A 25,664-nucleotide genomic window follows, 5' to 3' on the forward strand; every position below is an offset into this window, starting at 1 on the left:
AAAACATCTTGTACTTGCACATCTTAACATATATGTGCTGTTGTTTTGTCTCAAGATCCAAAACTTGGACACTTAGATAAAACATTAATCCTTAACCAAATTCTTGATTTTGAGGCCCTAAATAAATCTTAAAGGTGTTATGTGGGTTTTTGGCGGCATTTAGTGGTAAGATTGCAAACTGCAACCAACTTGCAATATACGGTAAAACCTTACTGAAAATACGGTAACTGTCACAGGATAAACATTTCATTCTGAAACAACATAGTGCCGAAACGATAGAGCCGTTTTTCCTTTTAGGGCTACTGTAAAAACATGACGCCAACTTCTATTTTAGGGGACCCGTGGTGTATGTAGATTAAAACGTCTCATTCTAAGTTTCTGTCATTCTGTTGTCAAAAGTGTGACATTTGTGATAGAAAAGATTTACATGAACTAATTTCACACCAATGTACTGTATGAGACCATTGTAGGAAACAGGACAATGCAGTAGTGTCATATTGGCAAGTTGTACAGGACCATAGAAAGTGTTACAGGATAATCTTTTTGGCAGGTGTTGTTTTAGAAACTCAAGCTGTAATTATAAAACTGCAACGTCAACTGTATGCACCAAGAAGGGAAAAGTAATGGAGCCTGTGAGGTGGGGTCTAGGTAACGCTTTGGCTATAAATATTGAGACCTCCGCCTACTTCACATGCATTAAGACACCTTAACCTCTGACAAGACAGACAGGTATCTCTTCATTAAAAAAGGGTAAGTGAAGCATTTTTATGTTTGCCATTGACAGCTTTTGCCATCTTGCAAAAGTGTTTTATACAGTAGGTTCATAATGCAGACAAAGATTTTTTAGAAACAGCAAAACTCCTTTTGATTCATTTTATTCATGCCTCTTTGGCCAAAATTGAGCCTTTTGTTTATTTTACTACAACATGAAGGCCAATTTTTGACTATATTTTCATTTATGTACACTGTAAAAAATACTTTGCTGCCTTAAATTCTTTTGTTAAATCAGCTATGTCAACAGAAATTAGTTGTCACAACTTATAAATTTAAGTTGACTTTTCTCAATTATATTTTATAAGTAATAACAACTCACCTGTAGTTATAACAACTCGTCTCTAGTCAAGATAAATAATAGTAAGTTAAAATGACTTGTAAATCCGAGTTGATTCAACAAAAAATTAAGGCAGCAGAGTATTTTTTACAGTGTACCATTTTATATAATAATGTGTTTAAAATTGCAGTACAAACATTTTCTACAAAACGACCTAAGTAAAGTAGTCTAGTTTTAAAGACGGAGTCCATGATGTTGGAAAGCCAATGTTGATATTTGAAATCACCTAAACAAACACGCCCCTACCCCAATAGAATCTGGACCTTCTGTTGATAGACCCGCCCCACACATACGCAACCCGGCATTTGATTTGATTTGATTGGCTATAAGTGTGTTTTGGTAGTCGGCCCATCTCCTTTTCCAACGGACTCCGCCTTTAAGACAAATAATATACAATTTAAGTGAAATTGTTCTTAAAACAAGCAAAATTATCTGCCAAAGGGGTGAGAAAAAAAATTGTGAAATAAGATTTCTTTTTTCTTAAAACTTAATTCAAGTAAAATTTTCTCACCCCATTGGCAGATATTTTTGCTTGTTTTAAGCACAAATTCACTTAAATTGTATATTTTTTTGTCTAAAAACTAGTATTATTTTGCTCATCAAGAAAATACATCTTGATTTAAGAATTTTTAGATATTTCTACTGAAAACAAGACAAAAATACTAAGTAAGAAAGTCATTTTTTCCAGTTTAGTTAAAGTGTGAGTAGTTAAATTGAAAGAATGTGTTTAAAAATATAAACATTTATTTGTATAATATATTTATATATAAATAACATAATACTAAATGATTTTGGGTATTGTTTGACTACGCACATTAAAATATTGCTGAAATTTGCACATAACAAAAAGTTTATTCTTATCCAAATCATATTTTTGCCATACAGTTGGGTTAAAAAATGGCAGTGCAACATCAGTAACCACCTGATAAACCATTATTATTATTATTATTAGTAATATTTCTAGATTGGAAATGATTTATAGTCTAATTGACCCATTGGTAATGATATCCAAACTACTTCTGAGGTATTGACTCATTTAATGAAAATGGTGTGATCAAAATAATAAGTGTAATTAGAAAATTAGTTTATTCTGTTAGAGCAGCTCATTTTTGTCATTTATTAAGAAAGGGGGATGCAATTTTTTACCTATTGTTATAAAATATATCTGCTGCTGAATTTCCAAGTAAAATAGACCGTTCCATCATTGCTTGAAGGAAAAACACAAATTTGATTAAAAAGTTGATTTGGGAGGGGAAAACGTAAAAGGAAATGTAGCAAAGTTTATAATGCTCAGCTAGAATGATCTAGCTGATCAGCCTTTCATCACTTCTAGAAAGATCAAAGATGATCTAAAATGATCTGTAAGTACTGGGACATTCAGAAGATGTCAGATTGAAGCTAAGCTGTTTTCAAGAAGCCCACGTAAAGCAGCATTATTAAAAAAGACTTGTGTAGAATCACATCAACCGGCCCAAAGAAAAATATTGTAGCATTTTGTGGCCTGATGAGAGTAAAATTGTTATTCTGGTTATCGACAGTACGTCAAGTGACCCCTGGGTACTGAATTTAAGCCTCAGTACACTGTAAAGACAGGTAAACAAGGTGATGCAAAAATCATGGTATTGGGATGTTTTTCGTATTTATCGTATACAAGGGAACATGGAGCAGTTTGAATACATCAGAAGAGTTAAAGAGATTATGTTGCACTTTGCAGAAGAGCAAATGCCCCTAAAATGGGTGTTTCAACAAGTCAACAACCCCAAACACACAAGCGAAAGGGCAAAAAAAGGCGGCGGATCAATCTTTACCCCATTAAAAACTTGAGGAGTGACATTAAAAATACATTTTCTGAAGCAAAACATAAAAATAGAAAGGAACTGTGGATCCTGCGCTGAAATATCTGTTATAGGTTTCAGAAGTTGCTCGATTTGGCACAGATGTGCAGCAGTTATCAATAACAATGCTTATTCAACTAAATATAATTAATTCAATTGTTAAAATTAAAGTAAAATGTTAAGAAATTTCTTTAGTTTACATTTGAAATAAGCAAAAAACTTTATATATAAAAATTGGCACTTTATTCACTTTTATTAGTACACTGCTATTATTTTGAACACAACTGTATGTCAATTATTCTCCCTTAAATTTCTCCCTTCTTGGCATTAATTAACATTGGCCAAATTTGACCTTTGGGTTCTCCATGGTTAAGTGTAGCTGGAATAAGATTAGCAAATACGAGTAAGCTGATTTGTGAGACATCATGTAAAACTGAAAGAATAAAAAGTGCCAGTAAAAAAAGCTTGTTCAAATTCAATGCACTACAAACCAGTGTGTTTATCAATACAACAATAAAATCAAAGAATATAGTAAGAAATACCTGTTTGTGAAATCAAACGTATCTGCTTCTCCAGCGCAAGCTGTAATTCCAGTCAGGCGTGTGTTCGGCATACATTGTGAGCTCATCCTAATACAACGCCAGCTGTGTGATTACAATATGAAATGAGACACTTGCGTGACTAAAGCAACGGAAATCCACAAAACTCAAATGCCACTGATTCATGGAGACATCAGTTGTTGGAAACTTATAGTTAGCCAAAATACTCTAGGGTTATACTATGAAATCAGAAAAGTGCTGTAATAACTTAAATATTTAAAACTATAATAGTTTAAAGTAAACTACAACTTTACTTTTAAATAGATAATTAATTTCTCTAGTTTACCCACTCAAAGCCTTTGATGACATCATTCTGCTTTCCAGTGAAGACGGCTTCATGCACTGAATAAACACATGTGTGTGCTCATCTGTCTCTATAACATTCAAAAAGTTACTTCTGTGATTTATGTGCTTAGTATTTAAATGTTGAGGCTGTTGCTGATGTGTTAACTCTTTTTATCCAGTACAAATATTCCTTGATTTATCAACAGTGCTATTACACAAATAATATATATAATAAATATGAAATCCTTATATATATAATATTCCTGTCAGATGTCTAAATAGATATTTAGTAAGTGTCTTTAACATGTATATGGTTTATGATATTTATGGTTTAGAATGTGTGTAAATCCACTTTGATGACTTAAAGGCGCAAAAGAGGATGTTTTTCGCCGACCGAGAATCCAAAAACGGTTACTGAGTTTTTTAAATGAGCTTTTTAGTTTTTTCTCCTATTCCCAGCGGCTTTAAAAAAGTCTTTCTTTTGCGTCCTATTTCGGGTTTTTTCTCTGCCATGGTGCAAATTCGAGGAGGCAAGCAGGATCGACAATGCAAACAAACCGAAACTTAAGACGGAGTTTCATGCGCTATGCGCATGCGTCGCCTGTGTAAAGTTACTGGAGCGCGCACGTATCTCACAAGGATCGTAATGGCAGTGATTGACAAGCCAGAGGGCCAATGATGATTGCGATGACCGCAAGAGCAACTGGCTGATGTTTATAAGGCCCTATCTTGTGCACAGATGACGTACATTAATATTATTACCTTCAGTGCACCTAATAAAAAGTATTTTATCATTTAGTAAAGACAGTTTCAAGTAATATTGCAAAAATGTATAAAACAAACATCCTCTTTTCCACCTTTAACTTACATCCGCTTAATGGAGCTCTGATTTTAGCTATACATGTTTTTACAGCAAAGTCAAATATAATGGTAGCACTTTATTTTACAGTACGTGTACTTACCTTGTACATATATGGTAAATAAGTTTTACTTTCTGGCAAATGTATGGTACTTACTTTTAGGTATCTACATGGTAATTAATTGGTATCATTACTGTACTTACAAGTGGTACATACTTGGTAGTTATGATGTAACTCTAGATAAGTACTGGATAATAACAGATACATACTTATAGTGTAGGTATACTGTAACTAATGAGAAACATTACTGTACTTACAAATAAATGTACAAGCAGCCATATCACCCTGTAGCCCAAGACAGCATGCCCACTGAAGCTAAGCAGGGCTGAGCCTGGTCAGTACTTGGATGGGAGACCTCCTGGGAAATCCATGTTGGTAGAGGTGTTAGTGAGACCAGCCGGGGGTGCTCATCTTGTGGTCTGTCTGGGTCCTAACACCCCAATATAGTGATGGGGACACTATACTGTCAAAAAAGCACCGTCCATCGGATGAGATGTTAAACTGAGGTCCTGACTCTCTGTGGTCATTAAAATCCCAGGATATCCTTTGAAAAGAGTAGGGGTGTGCCCCGGCATCCTGGCCAAACTTGCCCATTGGCCTACTTATCATCCCTCATACTAATTGGCTATATCACTCTATCTCCTCTCCAATAATAAGCTGGTGTGTGGTGGGCGTTCTGGCGCAATATGGCTGCCGTTGCATCATCCAGGTGGATGCTGCACATTGGTGGTGGTTGAAGAAATTCCCCAGTTCATATGTAAAGCGCTTTGAGTACTGAGAAAAGCGCTATATAAATGTAAGGAATTATTATTATTATATAAGTATTTAGTATTTACAGGCAAGTTAGGGTAAATGACAGGTATTTACACTTATTGTGTTTATACAGTTTGTAAGTACAGTAGTGTTTGATATTAGTTATCATATATGTACACTACAAATACCTGTCATCAACCCTAACTCGCCTGTAAATACTAATACTTATATTGTACATTTATTTGTAAGTACAGTAATGTTTCTCATTAGTGACAGTATACCTACACTATAAGTATGTATCTGTTATTACCCAGTACTTATCTAGAGTTACATAATAACTACCAAGTATGTACTACTGGTAAGTACAGTAATGATACCAATTAATTACCATGTAGATACCTAAAAGTAAGTACCACACATTTGTCAGAAAGTACAACTTATTTACCATATATGTACAAGGTAAGTACACATACTATAAAATAAAGTGCTACCATAATATCTACAGTACTGTCCATACACATCTAACAATCTACAGTTTACCCTTCAGCAGTTTACCATTTAAAAACATCCGAGTTGCTGGTCTCAGCCATGATCGATACTGATGATTAGATTCCCATGGCATCCTATGAAGACAGGGATAGAAAAGATCACTGTGTGTTTCAAAATCTGGGTAGATGCAGTAGAGGATTCGAACATACTACTCTTTATCAGTACTGTTTTCTCCTACTAGGCTGACAGATGAGGTGTCTGTGTACACCACTGAGATCATTTCCATCATAAAAGCACTAGTGTGAAGTATTGCAGGACAGATGAACCCAAACGCAACAATGTCATGGAATAACAGAAAACACTTTATTTAGAACACTGACAAAACAAACACCCACGAGGGGGTACTCGACATAAAACATGAAACACTTAATTTGACTAGATTGCCAGACTTGACTGGAACATATAACACGAACACGAGAACACAGCACAATGATCCTGCACAGAACTAAAGATACACTGACATTAAATAAGAAAACCAAACAAGATAACGAGGAGGGAACAGGTGATGGGAATAAACTAATGATTACCAATAAGCAGGAGAATGAGGGGGCGGGGACAAGAGACAAGACACCGGAGGCACATGCCAAACACAAAAACAAGGCATGAACCTCCACACAAGGCCAGGGACTGCCAGAACTCTGCCACCATGACAAAATACAAATATAACAAGACTGAAAGGCAGAGTCCTGACAGTAGCCCTCCCTCAAAGGACGCCACCTGGCGTCCAAAAAGGGAACACACAAGACAACAGAACATGACAGATAATAAACATGACAAGACTAGAACACATCAGACTAAAACTTAACAAAAGGTGCCAAAAAACAAGATAAAAACAAAACTAAATCATACACACATAAGTCCACACGATACTAAACAGGACAGTCCACGGGGGTTTGGGGCGAGGACGCAGCTGGGACTGCGCAGACCTCACTGGCTTCAGATGCTCAGTCTCCAATAGCGCGGGCTGCGTCGACTGCGCGGGCTGCGTCGACTGCGCGGGCTGGGTCGACTGCGCGGGCTGGGTCGACTGCGTGGGCTGGGTCGACTGCGCGGGCTGCGCGGGCTGGGTCGACTGCGCGGGCTGGGTCGACTGCGCAGGCTGGGTCGACTGCGCGGGCTGGGTCTTCTCGTGAGCAGAGGCAAACCAAACAGCGGCCAAGCCAAGGATAGGACCGGACAAGGCAGCCAACTCCTTAAGGTCTGGATCGGACTTGACAGCAGCGCTCCAAAGCTCGGCAAAGAGCCGCCCACGGATCCTCCTGGTCAGCCAATCCGGGAAAGGACGCCCCACGATTGGCAGCAGAACACAAACAGGAGGTGTAGAAACCAACCCCGACACCGTTGCTGGGTTCAGTTTTGGCAGGATCATTCTGTGAAGTATTGCAGGACAGATGAACCCAAACCCAACGATGTCAGGGAATAACAGAAAACACTTTATTTAGAACACTGACAAAACAAAGACCCACGAGGAGGTACTCGACATAAAACATGAAACACTTAATTTGACTAGATTGCCAGACTTGACTGGAACATATAACACGACCACGAGAACATAGCACAATGATCCTGCACAGAACTAAAGATACACTGACATTAAATAGAAAACCAAACAAGATAACGAGGAGGGAACAGGTGATGGGAATAAACTCATGATTACCAATAAGCAGGAGACCGAGGGTGCGGGGACAAGAGACACGACACCGGAGGCACATGCCAAACACAAAAACAAGGCAAGAACCTCCACACAAGGCCAGGGACTGCCAGAACTCTGCCACCATGACAAAATACAAATATAACAAGACTGAAAGGCAGAGTCCTGACAACTAGAGTGGATTCAAGAGACAAGACAAGAAAATGTGCTAATTTGTGCTGACTCTGCAGCAGTGTTAAGCAATAGACAGTCCTATAGATACTGTAGAATGGATCTAATAAATGAAGTGCCTATATAGGCTGGAGCAGAGAGGTGGCTCTGTATGTTTCTTGTGGATTCCAGCTCATGTGGGGATTTGAGGCAATGAAAAGGCGGATGGCCTAGCCAAAAAGGCTCTAGATAGACCAGATCCACAGGTCAATATTAAGCTTGGGAGGGGGGACAGTGAAACATGTATTGCTTGTTTGTCCTAAATATCAGAGTCAGAGGGAGCAGTGGAAAGATCAATTACAAAGAGCAGGATGCTAAGGCTTTAGTTTAGCTGCAGTTCTGGGACCTGGAGTAAGGCCAGGGGAACTGATCAGGTTCCTTAAGAGTGCAGGGCTATATGTGAGAATATAAATATATCTTTTGAGGATTTTATTTATTTATTTATGATATGTGGGTGGCAGTATGCGCCTGTAGGTGTAAGTCGTCATTAAACCGAAAGAAAAAGTCTGATGTTGTCACGGTTGTCAAACCGTGTTCTGTGTGTGTATGGATGTTTACTGATTGTTGTCACCTGGACTCTCATTTGTTGATTACCTGCCTCATTATCACCAACTGTGCCTCATCTTCACTTGGGTGTATACCCACGCTGCGTCCCAAACCGCCTACTTCCATACTATATAGTAGCCAAATAGTGTTTTTTACATACTATATAGTATGGAAGTAGGCGGTTTGGGACGCAGCGCTGGTCTTTTGTATTACCTGTTGCTGGATCATTGTCTTCCTTGCCTTGTCTGATACCCTGCATATGTCTGTTTATACTGCTAGTTTATGTTCTGTGTAGTTTGGAGTTTTATCATGTTAAATGTTCACTTTAAATAAACTTTCACCTTTACTTGCACTTACATCCAGTTTTCGAGTCATGACAGAATAATCCAGCCACGTTTAGATGCAGCAAGTTCATACAGACCACCGGATACCTCAGACTCCACAGAGACTAACGATCCACCAACTGAGATCATGGAACTCCCTGAGAAGTATGCCGGGGAGCCTGAGCGATGTATTGACTTTCTGATGTAGTAACATTTGTGCTACTCCTATTGACCGGCCGAGCAGTGGAGTGGGCTGTGGAAGCGTGGGAGAACCAGGACCCATGCTGTGCCTCCCTTGGAGCATTCTCAACAGAGATGATTCGGCTATTCGGCAAGTCTGAGGAACGTTCCACGTTGCAGAGATCGAAGGATAAGCCTCGATATGGACATTTTTTGAGGGGGGGTAGGGCGCACCAGAAGCTGCGGGCTGGGGGATCTAACCCATTTGAACGAGCACCTGAACCACCCCAGAGGAGGTTTACTGTGGAGAGAAACTGGGGGACTCAGGGACTTATTTCGAGTTTGGTGGATACTCCAATGCCGTCAGTTCGAGCAGCTGGAGTTTCAGTGTCTTCCAAACCACCACAGGTAAGCCTGTTATGCATTGTGTGGGGACTGTTCTCTGTGCTTCACCTTCTTTAGGGAAGGAACCATAAGTTCCCAGCATAACCAGGGGGGCAACCAACAGGAGGAATCCTAGGAAAGCCATCCCAGAACCTTCTACTAAGGTCAGGCCACCATCATGCCTACACCTATATTGAAGGTAGCCCCTACCATACCTGCACCCATTCTCAGAAGGGCCGTTATCCTCAAGAGAGGCATCATTATACCTGCACCGGTTCTTGAGACAGCTGCTGTCAGATTTCCTGTTCTCAAAATGGCCGCTCTCATCCAGATTTCGAATCATGACAGATGTGGGTTGTTAAATGTGAATGTTGTTACTGTGCTTTTCTCGTGTTTCATCTTGGATTACCCTGCCTGTGTTTCTGCCATGCTCTTGCCTGTCTTTTGTTTGTTTGTTTGATTAAACTTTATGCTGCACATGGATCCTCAGCATCTGCTTGTTTGCCGACCCACCATTACAGAACGACTGACCATAATGGAACTAGTAGCTCTCTTCGACCATCGCCAAGGTGACTGCTCCGTTGAGAATTACGTGAAAGGGTTTCTAAACCTGAGCAACCAGGTAGACTTTGGTGAGCTGGCACTTATGGACATTTCTGCTTTGGATAGGAGACAATGTACGCTACCTCATGCCCTATGGCCAGGATGTGGGGTCGTTCAAAGAGTTTGTGGACTTGGCGTTGTTGGTGAGCGGGTCTTCCTTTATTGTGGGCGAAGTGGAGGAGAACACCTCTCCTAAACATTTTTTAGGGGGCAACAGGTTCCATGGGCTGGAGAGTCAGGACAGTCACAGAGGTCTGTACAGTATGCACTGCGTTTACGGTGTCTAGTCCTGTCCTTACCCTGACAGAACTTGTTCACAAGATGGCCGCCGCCATACCTGTCTCTTTTCCCAGGATGGTCGCCGCCACGCCTGCACTTGTTCCTTTTTTGTTTGTAAAAGCATACAACTGTGTACAACAAGTACTGTGTCATGATTTAAGAGCAGGGTGCAAATTATGGGGAGTTTGACCCCTCTGAAAAATGTCAAATTAAAGGTTGGAAGGTCTTGACATTTTTTCATTCCCCTAACATTAGAATAAGGTTACCCTAACAATTCTACATTATTAGAATTTTATTCTAAAGTTAAGGAATTAGGGGGGCGTTAAACTAACCTAAAAATTACATTCTATTTTGGTAATGAAAACTTTCGTGGCAAAAATAACAACCTTGGAAAATAACATTCTGGAAACTAAAAACTAATGTTTTGGGAACAAAAAAATGGGAAATTACTACTTTCTGTAATGCTATCGCTCACTCACTGCAGTGTCAGCTTGCGCTTGACACTGCTGAGTCACGTGATGGCAGGACAACAAAACATATCAAAGCAGGGGAGGAGGAGCAAGGTGTGCAGTTAACAGGTCATTTGTCCAATTTAAAGCTTATTTTACACATTACATTTAAATCAAAATACATAATTTAACAAAAAACACATTAGTGTCGATATTTTATGTAAAAAGTTTTTTTATACAACGTGTGCATCGTTTATATCAATACTTTAGAATCATTCTCCCAACCCCTAGTGCGCAGCATATGGCAGCGGGAGTTACGTGACGACAATAAAATAGCGTGATGATTGACAAATGACAGAAGCAAAATCAATGCTTACGTGGCCCAAAAGAGGTGCCTGTACTCTATTCTTTTTTATCTTTATTTTTTTGCTGACTCGACTCCTCCCCTGAGCTAACAACAACTATATTGAAGGGGTTTTATATACAGCAGTCGACGGATGACCTTGTAAAAAATAATACATACTTTTATTAGTTTGTTTATTTGCTTGAGCTAGAAATAGCTACTGAAGATAAATAAAATGTGCAAAAGGATTTTGAAAAGAAATACCCTTAGAAAGAGCTACTGTAGAAAGAGCTATTAAACATAAATAAAATGTGCCAAATGTGAGTAAAATTTTCAACATGGTTAAATGCTAAAACTAGTTATTCTGATATTCAGAAAGAGCTTGAAAAAAACTTTAAAATGACACAAAGACCATGTCTATGGGTTCAAGAATAACAAAATACTGGCCATTTGAAACTCGAAAGTCATCACTTTATTTTGTGCTATTGTTTTTCATTTTGCAGGTGGTAAAACTCCTGTGCTCGTCGTTCAAATTCATTGTGTATGGGTAATGTAGTCTCTGCTCTCAGTGGGACGAATAAGAAAGCGTGCATTGTGAAGGGCGCTCTAAAAAGCGGCAGCGCAGCCAAAGGATTGAATGAAACCTCTGATTTAAACAGATGTGCAAATGAGCATTCCGGTACGCTAAAAGCACGTTCTGGGCGCACGGAGAGCTGGTGGTATGCTCAAGAGCTATATTTGAAAGTGGCGGTACTGAGTACCGGCGCGTAACTACCGGCCCACTTAAAGCACTGGGCAAAATCACAAAACTGTGGGTCAGCCTTAGTTTGTTGATAAACGTGTTCTTACATGTTGGCTTGTTAAACTGGAGCCACTTGTAAAATTAGAAATAGATTATAAAAACTGTCAGTTATAGATGGTGACTTCCTTACATGCTGGTGCAGAACACACATGCTAGCTAGAGACATTCAGCAGTAGTTCTTTTCGTTTGTCCAAAGACTTCTTTTTCCCAAGACTTGACAAAAGGTGATGAGATAGTAGTAATTCATGCCAGTTCTGCCGGACACGTCCGAACATGATTTTTGGTGCGTTCTCTGGAAGTCGCGTTGGTCGACCGCATACGTCATCAGGTTTTAATATTTCGGGTTCAATTTCAGAAAAGCAACCGTTACATTTCAAGGTAAGAATGAAACTACAATGATTGTATGTCTTAAAAGAAATAAATCTTAATTTTCTAATGTATTCTAACTGAAATGTGAGATGGCATATGCGGTCGAGCGACGCGACTTCCGGAGAACGCACCCAGAATCCTGTTCGGGACATGTCCGTTGGAACTGGTACGAATGGCCACCCTAGACAGTAGCTATGTTTACATGCACACAATTTTGTCAATCTGACTGAATTTAATCAGATTAAATGTTGAGACAACATAGTTTACATGCACCCTAAACATTGCAATAAAATGGTTGTTTACATGTACATTTTATATAATCCCAACCAAACCTATGCAAGTGTACAGCCAGGGTTGCCATATTTGTATCAAAAACCAACCCAATAGAGAATAACTAGCTCATTAACTAGCATCCCAATGACTATCTGCAGTCCAAATATCAATAATTATTTAACCAAGTCCTTTCCTCTTTAACCCACAGACAAAAATCAGCTCGCAGACACATTTCAACAACTCGCAGACACATTTTAAAAGTAACCCAAATCTGAACTCCCAAAAGAGAGGACTTGGCAACACAGAGCATAGTAACGCTTTATCTCTGGATAAATAAACAAAGTTGGAGAAAATTATTTTTAGAGTTTTTCAGATACAGGCAATGTAAACTACAATTCACGCATTTATATGTTCAAAATTTGCATCAGATCGACCTCAATCATATTAATTAAGGTGTTTACATGAAGGCTTTTCAATCTGATTGTGTAATCAATATGATTACAAATGGATTACTTGGTTGCATGTAAACTGGTGTTAGGGTGAAAACTTTGTGTTACTTGTGGCCTCCGTTTGCCATTTGCCATAAGACCAGTGTAGTTACTCTACACCACTTCTACTGCTGGATGCATCTGCATGGTTTACCATTTATTTCTTGAGAAAGAGTAGATCAAAAATTAAGCATACATACCATACCTCGCACATTTTTACTTAAAAAATATGTACTCTTTGTTTTAAGCAGATACAGAAGCCATAATGGAAATTTTAAAGGTATGTCAAAGCCTGACTACTGCTGAGGAAATGAGGAACCAAACCAAACTTATAATGCAGCCCTATGCCAACTGGGAACAGTATCTGACCCCAGCACCGCTTTCAATAGCCATCTTGGGAGAGCTAGTTTTCATTTCGTCTGCAACAGATTTCTCTATCAACAAAAATTCCCCCAAAGAAGGCTACAAACACATCAAATACCCCGATTCCTTTCGCGCTTGCCTCATGCAAGTGTGTAACGCTGGGTGGGGGGCATTTAATGAGGCCCATACGAGCATGGATCAGATTCGTCTTCACACTAGTCAAATTCCACAATACATGAAATCATCTGTGAAGATTCTGTTTGAAGGCACAGATGAAGTTATCAGAGCCCTTCTTCCTGATCAACTGGAGAACATCAGTGTTATTGCAAATGAATGTCTGTTGTTGTCTAATAATACTGAACAACGTTTCACTAAAGTCATCCATATCATCCAAGAGCTGCTGGAAGCCTGTGTGAATGCAGAGCACTTTTATGGGGAAGAGATGGAAGCAATTAAGAAGACAATAGAAGTGTCCAAACTGAAAGAGCAGTCAGCTAAAGAAGCCAAGGAAAGGACTAGCAGAGCAGTGAGTGCCATGGAGAAGGAAATGGATCAGGCTGCTGAAAGCTATCAAAAAGCTATCAATTCTATTCCTAGTGGATGGGAAATGATTGGTTTGGATTTTGTAGGTGCGCTTGCACAGAGTGCTACAAGCCTTTTAAATGGAGTGACATCTGCTGTTTGTAACCCAGTGAGCACTATAAGCTCTACACTAGATAATATTAAAAATATCAATAAAGATCCAGAAAGAGATTTGGTTGCTGAAATAACTGCATATAGTAAGTCTGCGGAGATTTTAAAGTATGCCCAGAATATCCAGCAGCAAATGAATGTGTATAGTAAGGATGATGCAATTTCTTGGGCAAATCTGTATGATCAGAAAGAGAAGTGTACAAAAAGCGATTACATAGGAGAACAGTTTAAAAGAATGATCAATGATTTAAACGCTATACATAACTGCACAGCAAAGAGTCAAGCTGAGAAGTTATGCAAGGATGGAATCGAAATATGCCAAACTTTGGCAAAATATGCACCAGATGGGAAATGTGACAACAGCAATGAGATAAAAGCTAAGGTCTTGGATCTGATCCAGTCAGCTCGTGAGTTTGATTGCAAGAGCAAAGACGCAACAAATTCTCCAGCCATGTCTCCAGTACCACCAATGATGAATAAACAATCTGAGAACATGAAGCCTTCAGAGAGGGCCACGGAAAATGCACGATTTGCCATAGAGCAGACCCGAGCTCATATGAACAAGACAAGAGACATCTATGAGAAGTGTTTAGACAACCTAGAGAAGAGCCAGAAGGAACTAACTGAAATCCTGGTCACTTTGAGAAACTGTGAACTGAAAGAGATTGACTTCAAAACTACCATAGATATGCTGGTCAAAGGGATGGATGCAATGGGAAGAGTGAAGGAGCAGTGGGAGAAGATGGTTCACTTCTTTCAGATGGTTTCCAACATTGTGAAAACCAGCCTGAGCAAAACTCTTACAAACTTTGTTTCACTATCTGAGGAAACACAAAAGCTCTCCTACAATGCAAAGCTCTTCTCAAAAGATCTGCTCTACATTCAAGCTTTCCAAGCCTGTAACATTGCAAGCCTGGTCAATATGATCTCTGGAACATACACAGATGTTTCCAGTAAGTACCTCATGGACCGTATCAGCTCACTGGGCAAACTGATGGCCATGGATAAAAGCAATCCAGAATTTGAGCAAGAGCGACAGCAGCTGCAGAATGGCTGTGACGAGGCACAGAGAAGCATTTTAATGCTTGTGCTAAAAAATAAAAAAGATTTTGACATGAAGAGCGCTGCAAGGCTAGAAAAGATTGATAGAGAGTTACTTGCAATTTTGCCTAAAGCTCCTCCAGAGCAAATCAAAAGCATTGAAGATGCAGTTAAAGCTGGATTCACTAAAGCAGAAGAAGAACAATACGTCTGAGAAAAGGTACTGAACAAAGATGTAGGCCTATTTTCCAGTTTCATCTTACTAAGCACCAGATGATATTTCAGACTGGAGCTTAAACCTGTTTAACCTGTAGAGACTATAGTTACTGCAATTTTTTTGCACTTGCTACTATTGAAAAACATAATTAATTAAGTAATTAGTAATATATATTTTATAAATGATTATTTTAATAAATAATAATACATTTTTAGACATTTGACTAAGAAACGTCATTTTATAATTTCCCCCGGTTTCACAGACACGACTTAAGGCTAGTCCTAGACCTACACACATGTTTGAGCTGTCTCAACAGAAAATAACTTACACATACAGATCTTAAAATATGCTAGTGCCATTGATTTGTCTCAAGATACACACCAGTAACGTCTTTATTAAAGGCATGTTTATAAAAGATGCTTAATTTAACAAAGACCTAGTCCTGGCTTTTGCTTAGCCTTGTCTGTGAAACCAGGCCTTGTTGTAATTTTCAAGTCACGTCTCAGCTTAATTTGATTTTAACATTGTCTATAACTGTGTATCTATGTTTCTTTTTAGAAAATACGAGAAAGGATAAACCAACAACCATTTCTGTCATCCCTCAAAATCTAAAACGTTGATTCAGATTAAGTGTCAGAAATCAGAGAACTGTAAGGGTCATGTCTTTTATTTTGAAGGTCTATGTTTCATGTTTCTGTCTTTTATTTTAAATTCATGTCTTGCCATGCTGTTTCCCTGTTCCCTTATGTGCCATGTTCTGATTGGTACCTAGCCCTTATGTTCCCATTGTCTTGGTCAACCTTTGTTAATGTAATCTTCTACTGGTTAAGGTATAATTCCATGTTATGTCTTATATCTTGTTCATGCCATGTTTTTGATCTCTAAATGTTACATTCTATTAAAACTGCACGTGGTTTCTCACTACGCTCTCGGTGTAGATTTGTTACAAAAACATTCTTGATTACCATTTTACCAGTCTAAATAGAAACATACAAGTACTCTATGGGGCGGTTTCCTGGACAGGGATTAGCTTAAACCAGGACTAGGCCTTCGTTTAAATACAAAATATAACACGCCTTACTAAAAACATTACTTTGGCATTTTAAGACAAAACAAAGAGCACTGATATATTTTAAGATATGTCAGTTCAAGTTTTTTTTCAGTTTGGACAGCTCTTACATTCATTGTAGTCTAGGACTAGTCTAATCCCTGTCCGGGAAACCGCCCCATTGACTCTACAGTATACTGAAAGATCACAAAATATACAGAAGCTGTTTTAGTCCTCTTTATTTTAACTACATAAATTGGATTTTTGTGCTCACCAGTGTGTGCTTTTTCCGAATAACTTGCAACGTTTTAAACAAATTTGTAAACCTTTACAGTAGGTTGCATTTATTTACAGTGGTTGTTATATAGAAAGGGTGCTGTGGGCAAACTTTCATCATTCAATTGTAATGACTTCTTTTTGTCTACTTAATTAAATTGAGAAAAACCCGCTGCCTTGAGAAAATTGAGCAGCTCCAATTTAAAAGTTTGTGTATTGTTATTGAAATTGAAAATTGTCCTACCTTATAAAACGAGTGTAAGTTTATTGTGCAACACCTGCATGACATATGCATGACAACTTATATATTGCATGTTTAAGAGAAATTTACACAGAATTGTAAGTTTATTAAAGTAGAGTAGAGAGAAAAGCGATGTATTAGAAAGAATAATGCATTTAACCTGTAGGATATAAAACAAAAACAAAGAACGAGTTACCATCAGATGAGATGTCTTGCAGACCTATTGAAGAATGCCGTGCAGAAGAGATCTGAGAAGGAGAGAAGGAGGCTTTATATTCCTCTCCAAGGAATGTGATGTCAGGGGGAATTCGGACTTGGCAACTTGTTTATATAGGGATGATGTTTTGATAAGATTGACAACAGTTTCTCTGATGCTTGAAAGCCTGAAGCATGTGTGCTTAAAATGAAGGTGTTAGACTTTGTATTTTATTTGGATCACTAAACTGTATTAATAAAAAAAATTCTGAATGGTTGAGAAATGTTCCAACTGTATGCATTATTTTTCGATAACCACACAGTTATCTACAGTAAAATAAAACAATTAGCTTATAGAGGGCTTACACTCTATATAAGTGCGGTTAGAACGCCATCTCGCTTACCTTATTCGACTGAAGCGTGGAGCCAAATAAAGCTTGATTCGACGAAGTTTATAGCATGGCCAGCTACGCAATGCTCGTTCCCGTTATTTCAAGGTTACGTGAGTAACCCTAATCGTTCCCATTCAATACGGTTCACTTCGCATTGCGTCAGTTGCAGACGCTATGGAGTAACGCTATCCCATCACACCGTGCATATACAACGGTTGAAGTGCCTTGCTGGAGAGGCGCCGAACGGGGCCTGAATACCAGTCTATACACGGCTTCATGCTGAAGCCTGAGTAAAAGCATTATAATGATATGCATACGGGTGAAGCCATTGACGCACCGCGATGCAACATTCGTAGTATACAAGCCGGCGAGTTCCCAGAGCACGCCGCAAGTATATACATGTAAATAGAAAATATTACGATGAGTTGGCTTAAACGCACCGTGACGTGTAATACAACAATACAAGCGGCATACAGGTGGAATCAGTGAGTTTAAGCTGACAGAACCTGCGCTTGTAGGGCAGGAATATCTTAAGCTGTAAAAACTGGCAAACGCAGATGGTGATGACCAGCTGGCCGCTGGTCGGATGGAAATCCCTATAGACCAATCCATCTAAATAGCCGCTGTTAGTAACCGGCATACTTAGTGAGTGATCTGCGAAGCTCACGAACAGCCGATCTGACTATGATATGCGGCAGAACGGTTCGTGTAACGTGGGATTACACCATTACACCATTATAGCGTGAACCCAGGTGAGCCCTCGAGCGCACCGGGATGCATATAGGTAATATTATAGTGAACAGGCCGGCAAGATTCTCGAGCGCGCCGTAATGTGTCCTGATAATAAAATTGTGCGCACACAGGTGAACCCTCGAGTGCACCGTGAATGCATAGATAAATCAGTGCACAGAACGCCCTGTGAATGTGTACAGATATGATTGATGAACGTAACGGTGGGTACCCAACGCACCGTGAACGTACACAGATGAACAACAATAGTGTGCATGTATCGCAAATGGATAACAAAGCCATGCATACAGGTGACCCTTTCCAGGCGCAACTTTAGTGTATACTGAAATCTTATAGCGTGCATAGGTGAGGTTCTCCAAGCACACAGCGGACGCATATAATTAAACCACATAGCGTGCATACAGGTGAGCTCTCAGGCGCACCTTTTAATGCAGCAAACCCCAGTAGCGTGCAAGGCAGGGATGTCGAAGGTGTAAATTTGACAATATGGACAGCAAGGACCAGCTGGCCATGTCACAAATGTCAAAAAATGAAAAACCTCTAAGACCATGCCCAAGGTAAAGCTATTCCACACATGGAGTAGGTTTAATCACGAGTGAGCATTGCTTGTTAAGGGAGGTGATAACTTCAACGATCCATAGATAGCCTGTGTTGATAGGCGCGCTAGTGAGTGATCTGTGAAGCAGATGAACAGCTGACCTGTCTGAGGTATGTCAGAATGGTTTGTGTAAACTCACAACCACAGCATGGATGGGGCAGATTTTTTTTTTATGGTTGTCCGCCGTCGACCAAAGAAAAAAGTGCCTTTAAGCAGTGCTTGCTGTACCTTGCCTTCAGGACTTTGGACAGTTCCAGAGTGCTGCGCCTCGGGCACCTTCCCCATCTGAGAAATGACAGGTTTGTGATTTAAATAGAATGACCGGCCATAAAAGCATGGTTCGCTGTTATTGCCACCACATAGATATTAGCGTAGAGGGTGAGAGCCACTTAGCCACGAGCTCCTGTAGTGAGGAGAAAAGTCCTCTACACCACAGTTCGCGGGGTCTAGACTTTTCGCCATACACCAGAAAGGGACAGACCATTCTTTGCATAAGGACGCCTCGTGAGTCAAAGTGTCATCAGCTGTGTCCCAATTCAAGGGCTGCAACCTTATAAGCATGCAACCTTAAAAGGTGAGCACTCGGTCTTTCAAGGTGAAAGCCTCAGAAGTTTGCGAAAAGCAATGAAATGGGACCCATAATTGGCATCACCTGCTGCACGCGCCCACCGCGCCTGTCAGCAGGACACAGCGGAGATGTTTCTGAACGTAATTAACTACCTTCCGGTAGCGCCGCCCTCTTAGTCGCGTCCGCATTCAGGATGAGTGCTTACGCAGCCTACTGAGGCTACTCTGTTGCTGCTCTGTGGCCCTGCCCTCCGAATTTGTCATACGTCACTAAGAAAAGTGTGTACACTACGCTAATCCTCTCTCCTGAATACAGAGGAGTCTAAGATGGCGGCACTACCGGAAGGTAGTTATTTACGTTAATAAAGTTTTAAATATGGATATTTCTACAACAACACCGCGTGGATTACCCTCAGAAGACCTTTGTTTATCATCCTGGAGAAGTTTGGATTTATTTTGTGAAGGATGGACGCACTTTTTTTGGACTTGAAGGTCGTGGACCCCGTAACAAAACATTTACAGTTTTTTACAATTGCTTACACACAAAATCTTTTCATGTCACACGATTTTTGAAAGCTCTCACTCAAAGTGCAAAACTACATGACAAATCTTCAAAACCATGGGCTGTTTCTCGGCCTTTGACTCAGTTTTCAATTGCATGAAGCCCTTTTTTCGGGACACTACACACAGTTCTCTACCTAGAACGCGGAGATCTGTGAGGAATTGACTTGCTTTCCTTTTTTCAAACACAACTAATCAAAATGCTACACTCATTCACCAGGTCACACAGACACACTCCTCACATGTAAAATACTCTTCTGTATAATTCTGTTCATAACCGGTCCCCTAACTTTGGGGACATCACGATCTTGTATTTAAAACACACAGATTTGTCTCGTCACATGCCTGCAGGTCCATACAGATTTTCAAACACAACGTGTTCAATATCTTTGTTGACTTCTACGGGCCTTATCTTACAGTTTTTCTCAGTTGCTTAAACACATTTCTTGAAACTATGCCTCGTATTCTTAAAACACTCTTGTTTCATCAGGGTTGGAAAAAAAATCTGCAGGACTGCGGCACTTCAGGACCGATGTTGCCTAGCCCTGTTTCTAATGCTAAAGATGAGCATACAGTGTGCCATTTCAGTACAGTCGTGGCTAAATGCCAACGTACACTGAATGAGTAAATCCCATGCGTCAAATCCCATGAGCCAAAGCTCACAAATTGTGTGAGCTGGGGTCTCCAACGCTGCTCCTGATGAGCTTCCGCTTTGCAGATTTTAACTCAAACCTGTTGGATCAGGTCTCCACACCACGGACAAAATAAAAAAACAATCCAGCCCCGGACACCAGATAATGTCAGAAAATATAAGTTTAGCTTTTAACAGGCATTTGTCAGTTAAGAGGTTGATCAATCGTTGCTAGGGGAGAGTGTAAACAGGACGTGAGATGAAGGTTTAGATGATAAAATAGAACAGAGTTTTATTGATGGACAGCTTAGTTTCAGTTGCTTATGTCTCAATGTTCAAACATCGTCTACACCCATGAATACAGCAAAATATAATGAGATTCGTCGTGAGTTTAAGCAACTTATCGCTGCAGGAGATGTAACTGACGACATGCTTCTCAGACAACTTGTAAAAATCACAAGTGAAGAGGAAGAAAGACAACGTCGGCTCCAGTCACTGTCAAGACTCAAAGTCACTCATGCTCGTAGTGCTCAGATCGAAGGGGATCCAGAAATTAAAGCTGCTACTACTAATAAACAGACTGATAGAGAAATTCGCAAACTTATAACTAAAGTAGAAACGTTGACAAAAGTTGTTAATTCATTGCAACAAAATAAAACAACAGAACGACAGTGTCAGTGTACAGCAAATGTTCCTGAGAAAGGAAGACGAGGTTGTCTCAACTGTACTGAACGAGGGAAAGTGGATATCTGCAATCACTGTTTTGTGTGTGGTGAAGAGGGTCATAGGGCTGTTGGCTGCTTGAAAAGACAAAACCGATCAGTGCCAAACACCAGATTGAAGAGCACCCCACAGGCTACAGTGTTCAAGCCAGGTTCACACAGCTGTAATTATACAGTTAATGTCGGGTCGTGGAATCGTGCAAGTAGTACAGCGAGAGAACCAAGCAGACTAAAAACACAGAACTCTGAAGAGAAAGTGGTTCAGTTTGTTGGAAAGAAGTGCCTACTGGAAGGAGAAATTGGAGGCAATAAAGCATGCTTCTCGACACCGGGGCACAGGTTAGCATCATTGATCAAAGCTGGAGAGAAAAATACTTACCAAAATGTTTGTTGGAAAGAAGTGCCTACTGGAAGGAGAAATTGGAGGCCATAAAGCATGCTTCTCGACACCGGGGCACAGGTTAGCATCATTGATCAAAGCTGGAGAGAAAAATACTTACCAAAATGTGATGTTCGGCCCTTATGTGAAATAGTACGACCTAGCGCTGGATTGGAGGTGTTTGCCATCAATGGAGATGCAATTCCATTCAGTGGATGGGTCAAAGCTACCATAAGTCTACCTGGACATGACGGGACTCGCTACTCCATTCAAGTTCCCTTTCTGGTGAGTCAGATGAAGTTGGAGAGGCCACTTTTAGGATTTAATGGGATTTCAGAGTTGGTTACAGAACCAGGGGACAGCACAAGCATTCTGACTATTTTGCATTCGTTGATGAGTAGCACTGGAAACACTCCAGATGATTTTGTTGAGGTGTCAGTTGGGTTCATCCGCGCAGACAAAGTATATGCAGACATTGCTCCAGTGAGGGTAGGACCACAGAGTTACACCATTCGGTCTGGTCAAGTGGCTAATGTGAAATGTAGAGTACCTGCTAACTTCAATATGATGGATTCCACAGTTCTGTTTGAGCCGAGTGATGAGGTTTCACCCCTGAGCAGTCTTGACTTTGGAGAAGGATTGATTGAGATCCAGAAAGCAGGTCAGTCATACATAAGAGTTCCAATTGGAAATGATACAAAGCACGATGTAACTATTCCAAAAATGACTATACTTGGACAAATAGCAGGCATTGCTAAGATTATTCAAACGGATCAAGTTGAAACAAGCAGTACACAGGAAGCTCCTTCATCGCAATCACAGCAATTGGATAACAGCGGCACGCTGTGGCACCCTCCCGTACATCTGAGTCATCTAAAATCCAGCCAACAAACAGTCGTAAAACAACTACTCTATGAACAGTCAGCTGTCTTTCCACGTGATGATATTGGCAGCATACCCAGTCTTCAGATGATGTTGAACTTGAAAGATGATATTCCTGTACAGAAAGCTTACACATCGATACCCAAGCCACTCTTGAAAGAAGTGAAGGAGTATGTGCAGGATTTGTTGGCCAAGGGTTGGATAGTGAAATCCAAGTTACCCTACGCTGCACCAGTGGTGTGTGTTAGAAAAAAAGATGGTGCACTACGATTGTGTATTGATTACTGACAGCTTAACAAGAAAACTGTAGCTGATCGCCATCCCTTGCCACGAATTCAGGATCTCATGAACACTTTGGGTGGGTACCGTTGGTTCTCCATACTCGACCAAGGAAAGGCCTACCGCCAGGGGTTCATGGCTGAAGGGTCAAGACACATGACTGCGTTTGTGACGCCTTGGGGATTATTTGAATGGTTACGGATACCATTTGGACTTTCAAATGCCCCAGCCGCGTTCCAGCGAAGCATGGAAGAGATTTTAGACTCTATCCGTGATGAGTGTTGCCTACCTTATCTGGATGATGTATTATGTTTTGCCAAATCTTTTGAAGAACATGTAGAGAAATTGTGAGTTGTGTTCCGAGCTCTGCGACAGCATGGAGTGAAGCTACGTCCAGCTTAGTGTGAGTTGTTTAAGCCAGAAGTCCGGTATTTGGGTCTTCTTGTGTCTGCGGACGGAGTAAGAGTAGATCCAAAAGATCTGGAAGCTGTGAGAGTACTCCGTGACAAAATACCACAAAATGTTGGAGAAGTTCGTCGTCTTGTAGGATTTCTAAGCTACTATCGAAGCTACATTCAAGATTTCGCCAGGTTGGCAAAACCTATTTATGAGCTGCTTCAAGGTAGTGCATCAGAAAGTCCATCACAAGTGGGTTGGAAGAAGGAAAGGAAGAGAAGTCCACAGTTACCATCTCGACATCCGGTAACGTGGGAAGATAAGCACCAGCAAAGCTTAGACACGCTCATTGACATGCTGACAAATCCACCCATCCTTGCCTATCCTGATTTTGATTCCCCGTTTGTATTACATACAGATGCATCTGAACAAGGATTGGGAGCAGTATTATATCAGAGACAAGGAGGGAAGTTAAGAGTTATTGCATACGCATCAAGAACCTTGTCATCTGCTGAAAAGAACTACAGACTTCATTCAGGCAAGCTGGAGTTTCTGTCATTAAAGTGGGCGGTCTGTGAGAAATTTTGTGACTATCTTTATTATGCATCAAGCTTCACCATTTACACAGATAATAACCCACTCACTTATGTAATGAGTTCTGCGAAGTTGAATGCAGCTGGTTATCGATGGGTAGGAGAACAAGCAGATTTTAGATTTGAGATTAAATATCATCCTGGCAAGAATAACAATGATGCAGACCTGTTGTCACGTTGTCCTTTGGATATGGACCAGTACATAAGTGAGTGCACAGAGAATTTGCGACCAGAGGTTTTTTAAGCAACCTGGGAAGGAAATATAATGTCTAAGCAAGAAGATGTAGCTTGGGTCGCAGCTTTGAATTGAAGGCACCAGATACAGATGTGGTCCATAACCAAATCTCATTGACCATCAGTCCTGATGAATTGAGGAGAGCTCAACAAGGGGATCCGGTAATTGGACCAGTCATGAGATTGAAGGAAGCTGGTAACACAGTGACATCTGATTTTCGATACAGAACGCCCAGAGATATGAAGAAGTTGTTGAGAGAATGGCACAAGTTAGTACTTGAAAATAACATCTTGTACAAGAGAACAACTCAAAGAAAACAATTGGTATTACCTGCAAAGTATTGGCAAATGGTTCTTCAGCAGCTACATAATCATATGAGTCGTGTTGGAGCAGAAAAGGTGTTACAGTTAGCCAGAGAGAGATTCTATTGGCCAAGAACGAAGAGTTGTGTGGAAGAGTATGTAACTCGCCAGTGTCCATGCATAACCCAGAAACAACCAGTAACACAAGTGCGTGCCCCAATGGGAGGAATCACGTCAAATGCACCCCTTGAATTAGTATGTATTGATTACCTGCATCTAGAGACCAGTCGTGGAGGGTATGAATACATCCTAATGGTGATTGACCACTTCATGAGATTTGCTCAAGCTTATCCTACCAGGAATAAATCTGGGAAGACAGCAGCAGAGAAGATATTCAATGATTTTATACCTCGCTTTGGATTTCCTGCAAAGTTGCATCACGATCAAGGGCATGAATTTGAGAATTCCTTGTTCCACACATTGCAGAAGCTGTCTGGAGTTGGTCACTCAAGGACTACGCCATACCATCCCCAAGGTAATCCTGTAGAGAGATTAAACAGAACTTTGCTCCAGATGCTGCGAACGTTAACAGACAAAGATAAGCAGAATTGGAAAGAACATTTGCCGAAAGCAATTCATTCATACAATTGTACAAAACATGAATCTACAGCGTACTCACCGTTCTACCTCATGTATGGTCGACACCCACGACTTCCCGTTGACTTGTTGTTTGGATTGGTACAGGAAGATAAATTCACCACGCCACATGGGAATGCCGAACGCTGGGCGGATCAAATGACCAAAGCTTACAAAATTGCAGCACATAACAGTAGGCAGATGAGTTCTCGGAACAAAGAGTACTATGACCAGAAAGCTAGGTGTGTTATCCTCAAACCTGGAGATCGTGTTCTGGTAAGAAATTTGAGACAAAGAGGAGGACCAGGAAAGCTGCGTTCATATTGGGAACCCATCATCTACATTGTAAAAGAGAAACTAGGAGAAAACTTTGTTTAAAGTGCATCCTGAGAACAATGAGAACAAGATTAGAACACTGCATAGAAATCTTCTTCTTCTTGTAAATGACTTGCCAACACTGGAAAGTTTGGATCCAAAGAGACAGGACACACCTAGAAAAGAAAGTGTTGAAACAAGAGGACAGAAGAACAGAAGAATGACACAAAGAGAAGAGGTAGAAAAATCAGAGACTAGTTCTGAGGAAGATGAAGTTTATTGCTGGAGAAGAGTCAGTAATTCAAGATACTCAAGACCTGAAAGAAAAGAATCAGAGGGAGAGTTGAATCAAGGAGGATTGAATGAACCAGTTACAGTTGAGAGAGATGATTCACCAGTG

At 40.3% G+C, this 25,664-nt stretch overlaps 1 protein-coding gene across 2 annotated transcripts; it reads left to right on the top strand.

The window, feature by feature from the left end:
* The first annotated feature begins 710 nt into the window (after window positions 1–710).
* On the top strand, window positions 711–16,190 carry LOC129423447 (uncharacterized). 2 transcript variants are annotated; one of them, XM_055179731.2, is made up of 3 exons: window positions 711–750; window positions 13,204–15,269; window positions 15,825–16,190. In XM_055179731.2, the coding sequence occupies exon 2, from the start codon at window positions 13,218–13,220 to the stop codon at window positions 15,261–15,263; it is 2,046 nt and encodes a 681-aa protein (XP_055035706.2). In that variant the 5' UTR covers window positions 711–750; window positions 13,204–13,217; the 3' UTR covers window positions 15,264–15,269; window positions 15,825–16,190. The 2 variants fall into 2 exon arrangements, with proteins under 2 accessions (XP_055035706.2, XP_055035705.2); XM_055179730.2 differs by lacking the exon at window positions 711–750 and adding an exon at window positions 11,549–11,699.
* The last annotated feature ends 9,474 nt before the right edge of the window (window positions 16,191–25,664 follow it).

This window comes from Misgurnus anguillicaudatus, chromosome 9 (genome assembly GCF_027580225.2).
Source record: "Misgurnus anguillicaudatus chromosome 9, ASM2758022v2, whole genome shotgun sequence".
Lineage (NCBI taxonomy): Eukaryota > Metazoa > Chordata > Actinopteri > Cypriniformes > Cobitidae > Misgurnus > Misgurnus anguillicaudatus.

Coding starts and splice junctions, on each gene's coding strand:
- LOC129423447 (XM_055179730.2), top strand. CDS start 11,564: ATGGGTAATGTAGTCTCTGCTCTCAGTGGGACGAATAAGAAAGCGTGC. Junction 11,700..13,203: donor ATGTGCAAATGAGCATTCCG/GTACGCTAAAAG, acceptor TGTTTTAAGCAG/ATACAGAAGCCATAATGGAA.